The following is a 15,030-nucleotide window of genomic DNA, read 5'->3' as shown; positions in this document are numbered from 1 at the left end:
TTACTATATGTCACACCAACAAAGGGCGCTCCCACGATAGCTGATTAACATCACCGTCTTACCTTAGACCCGCTCTGACTGAGCTGTAGCAGTCCGACTCCGAATGCTATTATGTCAACTCTGGTGCAGGGGAAGACAAGAATGTCTCCAGTTGAGTGATTGAGGTGTTCTGTTATTGGATGTAATAATGATCATAGCAGTCTCATTTACTCCTGACATCTGAGCCACTGAAGATGCAGAGGATTGACTTTACTTTTTATATCATAGACTTTTCATTAAGACCCAAAAGAATCATATCAGCTTGTGGAAAATGGGCATCCGATGACCCCTTTAACACTTTAGAATAGGGAACACAGATTTACTACCAATTAAGAGTTTTCCCTCAATAAACTCCTAATTTGCTGCTTATTAATAATAAGGTAGTTGTTAAGTTTAGGTAAAAGATCTAAAATATGGTCATGCAGAATAAGGCATTAATATGTGTTTTAATAGTACTAATAAACAGCCCATATGCTAGTAATATCCATGCCAAAAAGCAACTGGTTAATAGTGAGAATTGTTCCTTAAAATAATGTGTTACTGTTTGTTCTTAGTTTCTTTTCAAGGGAACTACACTGTGTCACCAGGGGGAGACTTTGGGGAATGCCATCAGCAAGACCGGTGTCTGAAGCACATGTAAAAACACCAATTCCATTGGGCCATGCAGCCCGTGACGTCTTTAGCAGGGCACCTGGAAGTATAAGAGGGTGCCTGTGACGCGCATCGTCATAATTTTTGTCTTCAGGAGCCATCTGTTTATTCAGCACATGTGAGACATGGCACTGTGTTAATCTGAACATTTTAGGAAGTACATGTCTTTGTGTGCAAGATTTTTGACACCTGACAACATGCGCAACCAACTATGCGTATTGTGTTCGGAAGTGGAGTTCCACTGCTGCTGAGAAGCTTCAGTCGTGGGGATCACAGGTTGATCTTTCTGCTGCTTCTGTTGCAAGATCAGGCGAACCATGGAATCTGGATGCACTCTCTTTGAAGTCATCCAGTTCGGCGGATAACAGCTACTGCTGTTGCACAATATGGTTGTGTTACGAGCCTACCAGGTGGACCTGCTTAAGGATCTAGATGATGGTTTGTTCTCTGTGTGAGATCTATTAAGAGGTACATCCCTTGCCGAAATACATTATCTCTCAAAACCTATGAGAGAGTTGGTCCATCTCAATCTAAGGATTGCAGACAGGACCAGAAGACCAGCATAGCCACTCGTGCTCTTCCCCCTTCCAGGAGTAGAGCACGTAGGCGGCGTGATGCTCAAAATGTTTTAACATAATCCCTGTTAAAACAATTTTATATCTATATGTATAACTGTTTAACATTTTTAAAGCAAACAGGAAGACTGTTTTGAAGAGTTCTTGACACGCAGTTCCATCATCCATGTTTAAGAAACTCATTTTCCTGTTTTAATTAAGTTTTTTAAGTTTTAATGATATGTATGTTCTCTAAGAGATTGATATTCTCCTACCAGGCTGTTGTTGTAAATGAGAATTCATTCTCAAGTGACTTGCCTGTTGAAATAAAGGTTAAACATTGGGGAAAAACAATAATAAGCCTTTTTTTTTTTCATTTAGCATACTTTATTCTAACAGATTATACAGTATTAAGCAATCAAAACATAACTTATGATTAGGTAACTTAAGGAAAATAGTATCTATTAGTGCTATCTATAGTTATTGTTTATGCATATGTGACTTTAAAAATCTGTAAAATGTGTAATCTGATTAACTGATTGCTTCTTTGCTTATATGTGCTCTTTTCCGATGACATGACAATAGAGAGTTTCAGGAAACCTTAGGGAAGTCCAAGTCCATGTGTCCCATCACAGAAGACTGCAGGATCACCCCCTTTTGTTTTACTATGCATATGTATATTTATTTATTTATTTATTTATACATTAACTGTATTGTGGAGGATTGTCTGCAGGAGGGTTGGTGACCACAGGTATCTGTATGAAAAAAACAAAACAAATTTACAAACTTTACTTATTGATTGCTTTTTTTACTTATTAATATCGATCCACTACTGCACCCATTACACAGTTCTTTACACATTTCCAGTACATGGACACTCAAATAAACACTAAACCCAAATAATGATGTTTTGTGTTTTTCATTGTTTTGTTTACCATTTTACTCAAAGTCCAATTAAACTGCTGTTACATGTTTTCTTACCTCTGAACGATTAATATCATGGTAATGACAGGGCCTAAAATCACAGGGCAGTGGATGTACAACTTGTGGAACATACGGCACCTATGGAAAAATGCACATTTAGCGTTTTATGACTTATTACTGTAAAATGCCATAAATGCAAGAACACTGGCAGACAGTTCCAGTATTAGGGTAGAGTGGGAGGAAATGCCCCCCTACTGTTTTTCTGAAAATAACCACAAGATGAAATCAAAATACATTTTTATTGTAACTATAGACTACGATGACAAGAGTGATGTAGAAGTTTTCACCATGAAGCTTACACTGGTGATGAGAGAAAACGGATTTCACAGTAAATTATCTAATTTTCAGCAATAAGAAAAAAAGTGTTTTAAAGCTTGTTGTTTTGTAATTATAGTTATATATGATATGAAAACAGTAGGGCCTGTAGATAAGGAGTTTGTGTTATTTAATAAAAAATATAGTTGTATTTTCAGAATGACATAATTTTTTTCTCAAAATAGTCAGTGGGGTACAACGCCCCAGTGAACTATAAATAGTCACTTGCATCATTTCTGAATGAATCAGCCATTTAAATGAAGCAGCTGAATGAAGGACTGAATGACTCACTCATTAAGGCAGTGAGACTTGCCACCACTTACTAGAGATTTTAGTTTCATATTTAGAGTAACATTAATACCCATTTATTATCATTACTTTTGCAATGTTGAATCAAAATATTTTTCTCTAAAGCTACATGTTGTAGTGTCTATTCATTTTTTTTCATTTAACACGGTAATGACTTTAAATGGTTAATTTCTCAGCCAAAATTGATGTGCGAGTAATTAGAAGTTTTTAAACTCTTGACAGCCTTTTTGTAATAAATTTGTAGAAAGGAGTTCAGTTAGAGTGTCACATAAACTTCAATCAGAAGTTAGAAGCTCATGTACACTCTAAAAAAACGCTGGGTTAAAATAACCCAAATTGGGTTATTTTGGTAACCCAACGCTGGGTCAAATATGGACAAACCCAGCGTTGGGTTATTTTAACCCAACTTGTTGGGTTAAATCTTTGACCCAACACTTTGGGTTGTTTTATTTACCTAGACTATTGACAAAAAAAATACTACGTTGCTGGTTGAAAACAAACCTGAAATATTTAATAAAGAAAATAAACAATAATCAAAGAGAAGGTACACTGTAAAAAGCAACCTATAGAATCTACTCAATATAATGGGGTAAATTGAAGTAACAATTTGCACTCCGTTTGTCTATATATTTGAGTAAAGAATACCTGAATTTAACAGCTATGACAAACTAAAAAAAAGTAGATAAAGTCTACACAGCAAAAAGCCCAGTGTTAAATGAACTCTCGCGGGAGTTTATTTGAGTGTTAACATGAACACTGAAGCAGTGTCAAAGTTAATGAGGTAATTAAGTGATTCATTGAGTGATGATTGAAAATTATTGAAGACACCAAAATGTTTATGTCACCATTATAGTGGTCAGTGTTAGCATTAGTTGGGCTCTTGACCCGTAGCTTTTTAATATTAGCTTTTATTCAATTGTTTAGTTAAACTAGCCAGACAAGCCAAAGAGCAAAAGTCATGCAGTGGTGATAATTCTGTTTTAAAATAAATTTAATTTGAGCCACTGAAATCATTTACAGTTTTATATCCTTTATTTATTACAACTGCCTTGTGGTTTCACAGCAGAAAAAAAATGATAAAGCCTGAATTTTTGTTTACATTTTAAATGGACTTTTTACAAGCTCCTCCGATCAAAAAAAAATTTCAAAAGCTGTTCTTTTAGGCACACACAGACATCATGAATCAGCATACGAATCTCAAAAATGGTGACAAACAGCATATTCAGAAACAGATCAACTCTAAACATCACAGAAATCATCAGCTCATAATTTATTCATGCCACAATGCATGATGGGAAATATGGATGAGTTTTGATTGGCTACAACATAAGTTTTTGTTGGTCACCATTGTTGTGATTCTCATGCTGAATGTTGATATCTGTGTGTCTAAATCTAAAAAATGTTTATATTTTTTCCGGTCAAATAAATTTCAGAAACACCTGTCTGATTAAAGCAACATAAACAAAATACAACTCACTTACTCCGATCGCTACTTCATGACTTTGTCAAAACATAACCAAAACCACAAAATCTCATTTCTTCTGGTTTGTCTGACTGTTGTAACTCAATTACAACACCCAAACAAAATCTAATATTAAGAAGTTACTGGTAAAGAGCTAAGCTAATGCTAACACTCACCACTATAATGGCGACTTACAAAATTAGATTTTCTCCTTTTGGTGATTCTGCTTATTAACATCAGGCGTCTTTAATAATGGTCAATCATCACTCAATGAATCACTTAATTACCTCATTAACTCTAACACTGCTTCAGTGTTCATTTTAACACTCTTGAGTATGGACTCAAACTCCCGGGAGAGTTCATTTAACACTGGGCTTTTTGCTGTGTAGACTTAACCTACTTTTTTTTTAGTTTGTCTTAGCTGATAAATTCAGGTATTCTTTACTCAGACATATAGGATAGAATCTACCCAAACAAACTGAGTGCGAATTGTTACATCAGTTTACCCCATTATATTGAGTAGATTCTATAGGTTGCTTTTTACAGTGTAGCGCTTGGCTCGTCGAGTAGGGGGAGTGGCTTACTCTCTTAACTGTCACTTGATTGGATAAAATCAGTAACCCAATGTTGGGTTACACAAAAACAACCCAACACAAAAACAACCCAACTAAATGACCCAACAGGCTTAACCCAGCAGTTGGGTTAAAAAAACCCAACATTTTTTAGAGAGTACAGTTCTAATGTCTCAAGAGAATCATGTGAAATCATATAGGAGAAACCAGTCAGCTGAGTTTGTGGCAAAACCTTTTACAGTGCTTTTACAGTGGACATTGTTCTTGTTACTGCATATGATAATTCATTCAATACTGTCTCTTGAGTTAGGTGTGGTGTCACACCCCTAGTATTGTACTGGGGACATAATTTTGATTTTTTTGTATTGTATCTACTAATGGGGACATAAAATTCACCAAATAGTAGCAATGACCAGTAAAGTCAGTTGAACTATGTTTTAGAGCAAAGAGCTGTATGTGCACAGTGCAATTACTGTGAGTGTAACGGTCATAGACTTTTGTTGTGTTTTTGCTGTTTCTGTTCTCCTGCCTTAGTCTTGCTTTGACCTAGTTTTCCTGAGTTGCCCTGATTAGTTAGTTCAGTTTACTGGGTCTAGTTAATTAAGTCATTAGTTCCTCTCTTGTGTTTGTGGCATGCTTGCTGTTTTGATCTGGTTCCTCTCTTGTTTTGGTCTTTGGTCTTTGTGTTTGTTTCCCTTGGATTTATTATTAAAGACTGTTTTTTGACTGCACATGACAGAATAACCGGCCCTCATTTTGAGTAATACATTGCAGCATTTTTCCTTTTTGTTTGTATTCGTTTTGTTCCTCCCTGAATGGATATACCAACTGTCCAGCTCCTTTGCCTGGAGCAGTTGGCTGGAGGACTACACCAGGTTTCTTGATCTAGTGTGCCTTACACATTTCCCAGACCGCTTGCTCAGTGTTTTCTATTACACCAGCCTAAGCGAGCAGTGTAAGGCACGCCTCCCAGCAAACGGTCCCAGAGAGGATTACGCCATTTTGTGGAATGGGTGTTGGAGAGAAATGGACTGTATTTCTCTGTCTGCCCCGCCGAGGAGGACATCTCCAGCCCCACTCCCAAACCAGAGACCAGCCAGCCATCATCCCACGACACAGAGCTATTGCCTGAGCCCACTGCAGACTGAGAGCCTGAGCCTGCCGCGACACGTGAGCCAGCTGGGAAACCAGCGACTGAGCTGAGCATCGGCCCAGAGCCTGAGTCTCTGCCGTGGTCTTCCAGATCCCCGCCTCTGCCTCGGTCGCCTGAACCGTCAGCTCCGCCTTGGCCCTCCGGATCCTCTCTGTCGCCCTGGCTCTCTGTCTGCTCGGCTCCACCTGGGTCTCCACCTCCAGCGGCTCCGTCTCCATCGCTCGTCTCCAGGGTGTTGCTTGCCATCTCTCCACCATGGCTCCTCCCTCCATCGACTCCGCCCTGGGGCCTCGTCCTGGCTGGTCTCTGAACCTCCATCTGGCTCCTCCTGCTCCTGGCTCCTCTCTGGCTCCTCCCACCATCCACTCCGCCATGGACTCTTTTGTGATTTTTTTTTTCTTAGAGACCAGGAGACGTTTTTGGATATCTTGAAGCAGAAGTTTCTCTTTATTCAGATACTCGCTGCTTAGCTCTGCAGTCATCAAAAAGTCTGACAAAATCTCAGCACAGCAGAGTATATAGGTTTGAAGTGGGAGGAGTACATAGAAGTGGAATCAATCTAAACAAAGCATGCAAATGTGGTTCAGGAAAACAGCTCAGTTAAAGATTTTGCCAGCCTTGATCTATTCAGCATACAAGTGTCATTCAAATGCATAGGTGCTTAAACAAAAGGCACAGTTGTACCTTGAGCTTAGAATTCACACTTAACCTGGCAGATGTTCAGGAACTGCATAAAGACAGAAGGTTACTGTCTCAGGGCCTGGGCTGCCGGCTCTTAGATTGTCACAATATACATAACTTTTTCAGTTCATGTTGTTACCTATAACAAATATGCATAGGACCAGCATATTTTAAACAGATTCTTAAATTTGTAATCCAACAACTCCTTTGGTTTTGTTTTCTCCCTGCCTCTCTCCTGTTCTACCCCCTCCTCCTGAACTCCCACCCTCCCTCCTTTGTTGGACTGTTTGTCGGTGCGAGGACGCACCTTTCCAGGAGGGGGGCGAACTCTAACGGTCATGGACTTTTGTTGTGTTTTTGCTGTTTCTGTTCTCTTTTATTAAAAAAAAAAATCACATGTACATAAGTATTCACAGCCTTTGCCATAACACTCAAAATTGAGTGCATGCATCCTATTTCCATCATCATTGAGATGTTTCTACAACTTTTTTTGGGGTCCACCTTGGGTAAATTCAGTTGATTGAACATGATTTGAAAGGCCTGTCTATATAAGGTCCCACAGTTAACAGTGCATGTTAGAGCACAAACTAAGCCATGAAGTCCAAGGAATTGTCTGTAGACCTCCGAGATAGGATTGTATCGAGGCACAGATCTGGGGAAGGGTACAAATTTTTTTTTGAAGCATTGAAGGTCCCAATAAGCACAGTGGCCTCCATAATCCATACATGGAAGAAGATTGGAACCACCAGGACTCTTCCTAGGGCAATCTGAGTCATCGGGGAGAAGGGCCTTAGTCAGGGAGGTGACCAAGAACCCGATGGTCACTCTGAAAGAGCTCTAGCATTTTTCTGTGGAGAGAAGAGTACCTTTCAGAAGAACAAGCATCTCTGCAGCACTCTACCAGTCAGGTCTGTATGGTAGAGTGGCCAGATGGAAGCCACTCCTCAGTAAACGGCACATGACAGCCCACCTAGAGTTTGCCAAAAGGCACCTGAAGGACTTTCAGGCCATGAGAAACAAAATTCTCATGTCTGATGAAACAAAGATTGAACTCTTTGGCCTGATGCAAGCGTCAAGCCTGGAAGAAACCAGGCACCACTCATCACCTGGCCAATACCATGTTTTTTAGCAGCAGGAACTGAGAGACTAGTCAGGATAGAGGGAAGTATGAATGCAGCAATGTACACAGATATCCTTGATGAAAATCTGCTCCAGAGCACTCTGGACCTCAAACTGGGGCGACAGTTCATCTAGGACAACAACCCTAAGCACACAGCCAAGATAACAAAGGTGTGGCAACAGGACAACTCTGTGAATGTCCTTGAGTGGCTCAGCCAGAGCCCAGAACTGAACCTGATTGAACATTTCTGGAAAGATCTGGAAATGTCTGTGCATCCAACCTGATGAAGCTTGAGAGGTCCTGCAAAGAAGAACGGGAGAAACTGCCCAAAAATAGGGGTGCCAAGCTTTTAGCATCATACTCAAAAAGACTTGAGGCTGTAATTGGTGCCAAAGGTGCTTCAACAAAGTATTGAAGCAAAGGCTGTGAATACTTATTTACATGTGATTTTAAAAAAACTTCTTTCACGTTGTCATTATGAGATATTGCTTGTAGAATTTTAAGGAAAATAATTTATTCCATTTTGAAATAAGGCTGTAACAACAAAATGTGGAACAAGTAAAGAGATGTGAATACTTTCCTGATGCACTGTAAGTTTTAGTGTTTGTTGGTTCTTGTAAAGCATGAACGCAAGTATGAACATCCTTAAAGGGTTACTCCACCCCAAAATGAAAGTTTTGTCCTTAAATACTTTACCCCCATGTTGTTCCAAACCCGTAAAAGCTTCATTCATCTTCAGCACAAAATGTAATATATTTTGGATGAAAACCAGGAGGTTTGTGACTGTCCCATTGACTGCCAAGTAAATACCACTGTCAAGGCCCAGAAAAGTATGAAAGACGTCGTCAAAATAGTCCATCTACCATCAGTGGTTCAAGCATAATTTTACAAAGCTACGAGAATACTTTTTGTACGCAGAGAAAACAAAAATAACGACTTCACCATTTTGGAAAGTATCCACTGGACGCAAACTGCGTATGCCATTCTGTGTCAGTTGCGTCACGCGGATACACTGTTTTCATTCGAATAAAAGTGTAAATAAATGTATTCAATAAATGTAATCAAAAAGTATTCTCGTAACTATTCCAATACAGTAAGTAACTATTTCCAATACATTTCTGAGGGTTTCAGCTGACAAAAAAAAGTTTGTGAACCACTGTCTTGATGCATTACTTACCTGTGGACAACAGCAGCAGGAGACTTTACAAGCATATGCTGACAGACAGATGGAGATGATAAACTCAAGCAAGGCGAATATCAGCAATACAGTACCGATTCCCCCGAAGAGGGTCTGAGATGAAAATCAACATTAGCACAAATTATGTTAAAATAATTGATATTTAGTACTCACACTGGTGCAGTGACTGCTTAATGTATAATGTATAATGTCAATGCCTTCTTGCATTATAAATACGTAATAGTAAGAGATATATAAACTACTTCTGATGTTGGGGGAAAAAAGACTGGACAGATGTGAGCAGATTAAGAATTTACTTTTGACAAGTGTACTGACCACACAGTGGGCCTCATTCATGAAAAACGAGTGTAAACCATTTGTAAAGCCATTCTGACGTAAACTTTTGAATTCATGAATATGTTCGTATTTTTAAAATGTTAGTTGGTAGGAAAGAAATGTACACCTGCTCCCTACCACGTGTAAATGGTGCGTAAAATGTTCTGTGTACTTTTTAGCAAACTGATGACCCTAAATTTTGATGCACTGCCATAATAAATACAAGTTCATTTGCCCTTGCCCTCTTTTTTATTTATTATTTTTTTATAGCTGAGTTAATAATTGTAAAACGCAGCGCTTGTCACTGTCACTATTTACCCGGCTGTAAATAGAGAAGGGGTGGAATAAATACCAACCAACCAACCAACCTATAACAATGGAGAAGTCTATATTACTGGTTAGTGTAGTTATTTTTATATTTAGTAAAATCCTTAAAAATGAGATGCTAATAATACGTTGCCACCGTGGATAACCCAAATCATAGCAGCCAAAGCATCTCAGCTGGAAAAATGCTGTGCCACCATTTCTGCAATATACTGGAGCCAAACCTGAGAAATTAGACCAAATATTCCATTGCCTTCCTGGACATATATTTTGTGTAGCTGTAATTCATCGGTGGGGATTATTTCATTTTAAATGAGCGTGCATGTGCACCCTATAAAGTTTCTAACTAACTATTTACACACGTTTCATAAATGAGGCCCAGTGATCTTACTATGATTACTACATAAATGCAGATGTAAACGTTGATGACATACCTGATACTTATCCTTGAACTCATAACAGTCAGAATTTTCGCAGTAATTGTACAATGGCCCTATAGCCAAATCAAATGGAATTATAATAATGGCGATGCCTGCAGTTATAGCACTGCAAATGCTCATTCCAAGTGAACCTTTCACCTATAGGCAGAAAAAATAACATCAACATAAAACTGATTAATAGATTGGGAATAACTTTAACACATTTTATTAACACATATTTATGTAGATTGAAAAAAATATATATATCATGAATGCAAAGTCAGCAAAGTCCAAATAATTTTCACTAAGGACTGTTTAGTCATACTAAATATGCTGGTGTCAAAAGGGACAACTGTAAATTTTCCCTTACTGTTAGTACAAACATTTTTTTTTTTTTTTTTGGTTCTATCTTAAAGGAGAAGTCCACTTCCAGAACAAAAATTTACAGATAATGTTACAGATAACCCTTGTCATCCAAGATGTTCATGTCTTTTTTTCTTCAGCCATAAAGAAATGATGTTATGTGAGTTAAGCATTTCAGGATTTTTCTCCATATAATGGACTGATATGGTGCCCCAATTTTGAACTTCCAAAATGCAGTTTAAATTCGGCTTCAAATGATCCCAAATGTGATTGTAAATTATCTCAGCCAAGGAAGAAGGGTCTTATCTAGTGAAACAATTGGTTATTTTCATTCAAAAAATACAATTTAAATACTTTTCAATCTCAAACGCTCGTCTCATCTTGCTCTCCCTGAACTCTGTGTATTCTGCCTCAAGACTGTTAGGGTATGTCGGAAAACTCCAAACTTTTTTTTTATCCCTGTCACGAATCTGGTCGGTGCTCTGCGGACTGCTCACCACCAGATGTCACTCTCACCTTTCCATTTCACTCTGACTGTTACTTTGCACTTCGGACTGCATCTCCCATCCTCCACCGCACTGATTGCGTCATCCCCCGTGACCAATCAGGCTTCCTATAAAGCCCCGGACTTTCCCAGTTTATGTCACGGATTGTTGTATTGTTGTTATCCCCATTGTTAGCGTTTCCTAGTTTCTTGTGCCCTGTTCCTAGTTCCTGGTTTTTGATCTCTCGCCTGGTTTTCTCGTTTTCTTCTGCCTAGCCACCTGCCTTGTGGATTATCGCTTGTTAAGGGATTATTCTTCTCGTCTTGCCTGCGTTTTACCTGTTGCTCCTGTTTGACCCTGCCTGCCCGACTATGTATCTGTCTCGTCCATATAATAATAGCTTGCAAATGGATCCGCTCGCCTCTCGTCATTCACTCCCTGTTACAATCCCTCAACTTCAAAAATCATTTCAAAATCATTCTACATTGCTGCTAAAGTACCGACCCAGTCTATGGAAAGTGAACATGCAAAGAAGATCAAACACCCTCAATAAAAAAAGGTAAAACAGCAATATAAGACGATTTTAAAGTTGAGGGAAAACATGAGATGGGAATTTTTTCAACATACCCTAACTGTCATGAACCGGAAAAAGACAGTTTAGGCAGAGTGAGACAAGACGAGCATTTGAGATTAAAAAGTATATGAATTGTATTATTATTATGAAAATAACCAATTGTTTCACTAGATAAGACCCTTCTTCCTCGGCTGGGATCGTTTACAACCGCATTTGGGATCGTTTGAAGCTGCATTTAAACTGCATTTTGGAAGTTCAAAATTGGGACACCATAGCATTCCACTATATGGAGAAAAATCCTGAAAGGTTTAACTCAAAAAACATAATTTATTTTACAGCTGAAGGAAGAAAGACATGAACATCTTGGATGACAAGGGGTGAGTACATTATCTGTCAATTTTTGTTCTGGAAGTGGACTTAAGGTGTGATCATAATATTTTGTATGTGGAAAAACATTTAACTTTAGAGGAATTGCATGTCATAGGATATCACAGGACAAATTCAATTGATTGTGCAGTTATTTTTTGCAGCTAAAAAATATTTATCTTAAGGTCTTTTACATTTTTATTATTTTATTATTTATTGTATAACATATGACCGTCTGACCTGATGTGCAGCAATGTTTTGTAGAACCAAAACTACAACCATGTAAATTAATAAAAATATCATGAACACAAAGAGACACATTTATTTATTTACTTACTTACTCATTCATTCATTCTACAAAATTTGGTACACATCATATTTTACGTTGTTAGTGGGCTACTAGTTACCAAGTTTAGGCAAGTTATATGTTATGTTACAAGGAATTTCAGTTGTAGCGCCCCTATAGGTGCAATTTTGATGCAATTTAGTATGAAATATCAAAATGGCCTGTAGTCTATGTGTAGGAAGTTTCATTAAGTTTGGGTGTTGTGTTCAGGAGATAAAATTAGCTTATATCATCACAGCGCTTGAGTTAATCTCTATCTGCAGGAATTGTTTATATCAAATGCACAAAAATGCTAATCATATTATTATGATGCCACCAGTGTGGACCCAAAGTGTTTTGTACATACCAAACACAAACCGTAGAATGAATTAACTTTGTTGTCAGCAGCAATGCAGAGTGAGCCTGCAATAATATACTGAGAGGAGAGATAAAGATCAAAATGGAGGCTTCCGTTGGAATATGTAGCTTGTGTGTATGTGTATATATATATATATATATATACACACACACACACACACACATATATAAATAAAAAAAGACAGGAAAAAATTCTTACAATGGCCGATCCCCAGTAAGGAATGCCACTAAAGACAAAGATGGATTCTGCCCGAAGTGTCAACACGATCCCAAACAGTAAACTCAACAGACCAATCATTATCTGAACAGTCTGTGACCAACAAGAAAAGAGTACAGGGTAGGACAGGAGAATCTCTTAGAAAGTAAAACATTTTCAACTTTTGGGGGCCGAAATAAAAAATATACAATATAAATTTATGGCAACTATAGTAATGTACTTATAATTGTGTTAGAAAAATATCCCCCCCCCACCCCCCCACCCCCTGCAGTTGTGAACTTTGTACATTAGTCAACATTTTTTGATAGTTTTCAACTCCTAAAACATTCTTCTCTGTGACTAATTTTGTGCCTGGCACACAGTAAATGTTACTCTGTAAATGATAAACCTTATTTTATATAGGTCTTCGTTAATTTGTCACCACGAAAATAAGTCACATTATACAATAACAGTGTATACTGTGTTTAATGTGCCTACCAGTCCTTTTTTTCTTGTAGAATTTATTCATGTAATTTTCTTACTTTACACTGCCATACACAATAAAATATGCAAAAATTCTTACCCCAAGGGCTTTTGGTTGGCCTTTCAGAAATGCTTGAAGTCCATGAAGAGGAGAAACTCCTGCTACTGGTTGGACATAAACAGGCGTAGGAGCATTTGTCACTGCCCCAACTGGTGTTGTGTGTGTTGGTGGTTGAACCTGAATGACGAATGTTGAAGAGTTCACGGGTAAACCTGTATGGGACATTCTTGTTTCCGAATCTGTAAACTTTACCTATACAAAAATTACAGTACATCAAAACATGTAAAGGGTATGATTAAAAAACAGATTTTTATTTTATTTATTCATTAAAAAAATCTATATTCGTTATGTTTAGTGTTAAATATATAGTTGTCACATTGTAGTCATCACATTATTGTCCTCAACTAGAAAAACTCTTATTAACCCCTGAAAATAGAGAATAGACTATATTAACAGCTTATGTTAAAACTGATCTACATAATCTACATTAAAGGCATTTAGCAGATGCCCTTTTCCGAAGACAGTTACAAAATTGGTCTACCAGCCATTATAGAATAAATAAAGGAAATTCATTAATTCATTAATACAATTTAGGTAAAAACAACCACAAGATGCAGATACATAATAAAAAGACATGTAGTCAAAAGTAATAAAAGTTATATTAAAAATATAAATTTTATAAATATTTTTTCATAAATATAAAAATATATTTTGTTATACCAGAGAAAAATCCTCTCTTCAGTTTGCTCAGTTGAGTTGCTTTGCCCTGCAGTCGTACTTTGCCCTTATAAAAACTAAGGTGATTTAGGAGGGGTGGCAAAGCTGGCCACTGCTACCAGGTAATGTAAAAGTACCTTCCCTTTTATAAAAAAAAAAAAAACAGTTAAAAAAAAAAAAAAGTATTCATAAATGCTGTACTGTTACACCCCTGTGGACTGTTTATGTTGGTTTCTTCCTCATGTGCCTATATTTGGTCCTTCCTGTTCCTGTCCTTGTCATTTGTGCTTATTAGTTAATCACCCACACCTGTCGTTGTATTGCTAGCATCCTTTTATTTGTTGGTTCTGTTCTGTAATTGATTGTCTGGTCTCGTCAATGCATACATGTGTTCGTTACCCTTTCTGTGGATTTACCTGTGTGGATTATATTAAAGACTTTGCCTTTGACGTTCATCTTCATGTTGTGCTTCTTGCTACACATATTTGTGACAGAAGACTGGACCCTTAAAAAAAAAAAGTAAGCGGCGTGCTTCCCCTGCATTTTTGTTTTTCAGTTTTGTCAGTTTTTATTATTCTGTTATGGATGATCCAGCCATCCTCGTCCTCCTGCTGGAGCAGGGGGAACGCTCTCTCGAGGACCACATCACCGACTTTATGTATCTTGTGAACTTGACACACTACCCAGACAGCTGCCTCTGCTCATTTTATCAAGCTGGACTGAACACCGTCACATAAGTGCAACTGTCCAGGGAGGGTCCTCGAGAGAGCCTCGCCACCTTCATCGAGTGGGTGCTGGTGTCTTACCGATCTTCGATGACCGTGGACGACAACACCAGCCCCACCCTAGACCCAGGGCCCAGCCTAACATCACCCCGCAGCACGGAGCATCTGCCCGAGCCCACCGCGGACGGAGAGCCTAAGCCCAGCGCGACCGATGAGTCAACGCCAAGTGGAGTGACAGAGCTGAGGATTGCCCCGAAGCCA

General features: G+C 38.2%; 1 protein-coding gene across 1 annotated transcript; it reads right to left on the bottom strand.

Moving 5' to 3' along the window:
* Nucleotides 1-1,928: 1,928 nt before the first annotated feature.
* LOC127160760 (membrane-spanning 4-domains subfamily A member 4A-like) lies at nt 1,929-14,149 on the bottom strand. Its single transcript, XM_051103415.1, has 8 exons — nt 14,048-14,149; nt 13,367-13,579; nt 12,787-12,897; nt 12,577-12,645; nt 10,112-10,255; nt 9,018-9,131; nt 2,226-2,306; nt 1,929-1,999 (listed from the first exon to the last, which is right to left on the bottom strand). The coding sequence occupies exons 2-8, from the start codon at nt 13,550-13,552 to the stop codon at nt 1,949-1,951; spliced, it is 756 nt and encodes a 251-aa protein (XP_050959372.1). The 5' UTR covers nt 13,553-13,579; nt 14,048-14,149; the 3' UTR covers nt 1,929-1,948.
* Nucleotides 14,150-15,030: the final 881 nt, after the last annotated feature.

Source organism: Labeo rohita, unplaced genomic scaffold (genome assembly GCF_022985175.1).
Source record: "Labeo rohita strain BAU-BD-2019 unplaced genomic scaffold, IGBB_LRoh.1.0 scaffold_45, whole genome shotgun sequence".
In the NCBI taxonomy this organism is placed as follows: Eukaryota; Metazoa; Chordata; class Actinopteri; order Cypriniformes; family Cyprinidae; genus Labeo; species Labeo rohita.
This window is presented reverse-complemented; position numbering and strand designations above follow the sequence as displayed.

Excerpts from the sequence above, each read along its gene's own strand:
- LOC127160760 (XM_051103415.1), bottom strand. The coding sequence starts at position 13,552 with ATGTCCCATACAGGTTTACCCGTGAACTCTTCAACATTCGTCATTCAG. Across the intron at positions 9,132-10,111 it reads AGTTCAAGGATAAGTATCAG|ACCCTCTTCGGGGGAATCGG; the intron begins GTATGTCATCAA and ends TTTTCATCTCAG. Across the intron at positions 2,307-9,017 it reads CCTGCTGCTGTTGTCCACAG|GTGCCGTATGTTCCACAAGT; the intron begins GTAAGTAATGCA and ends ATTTTTCCATAG.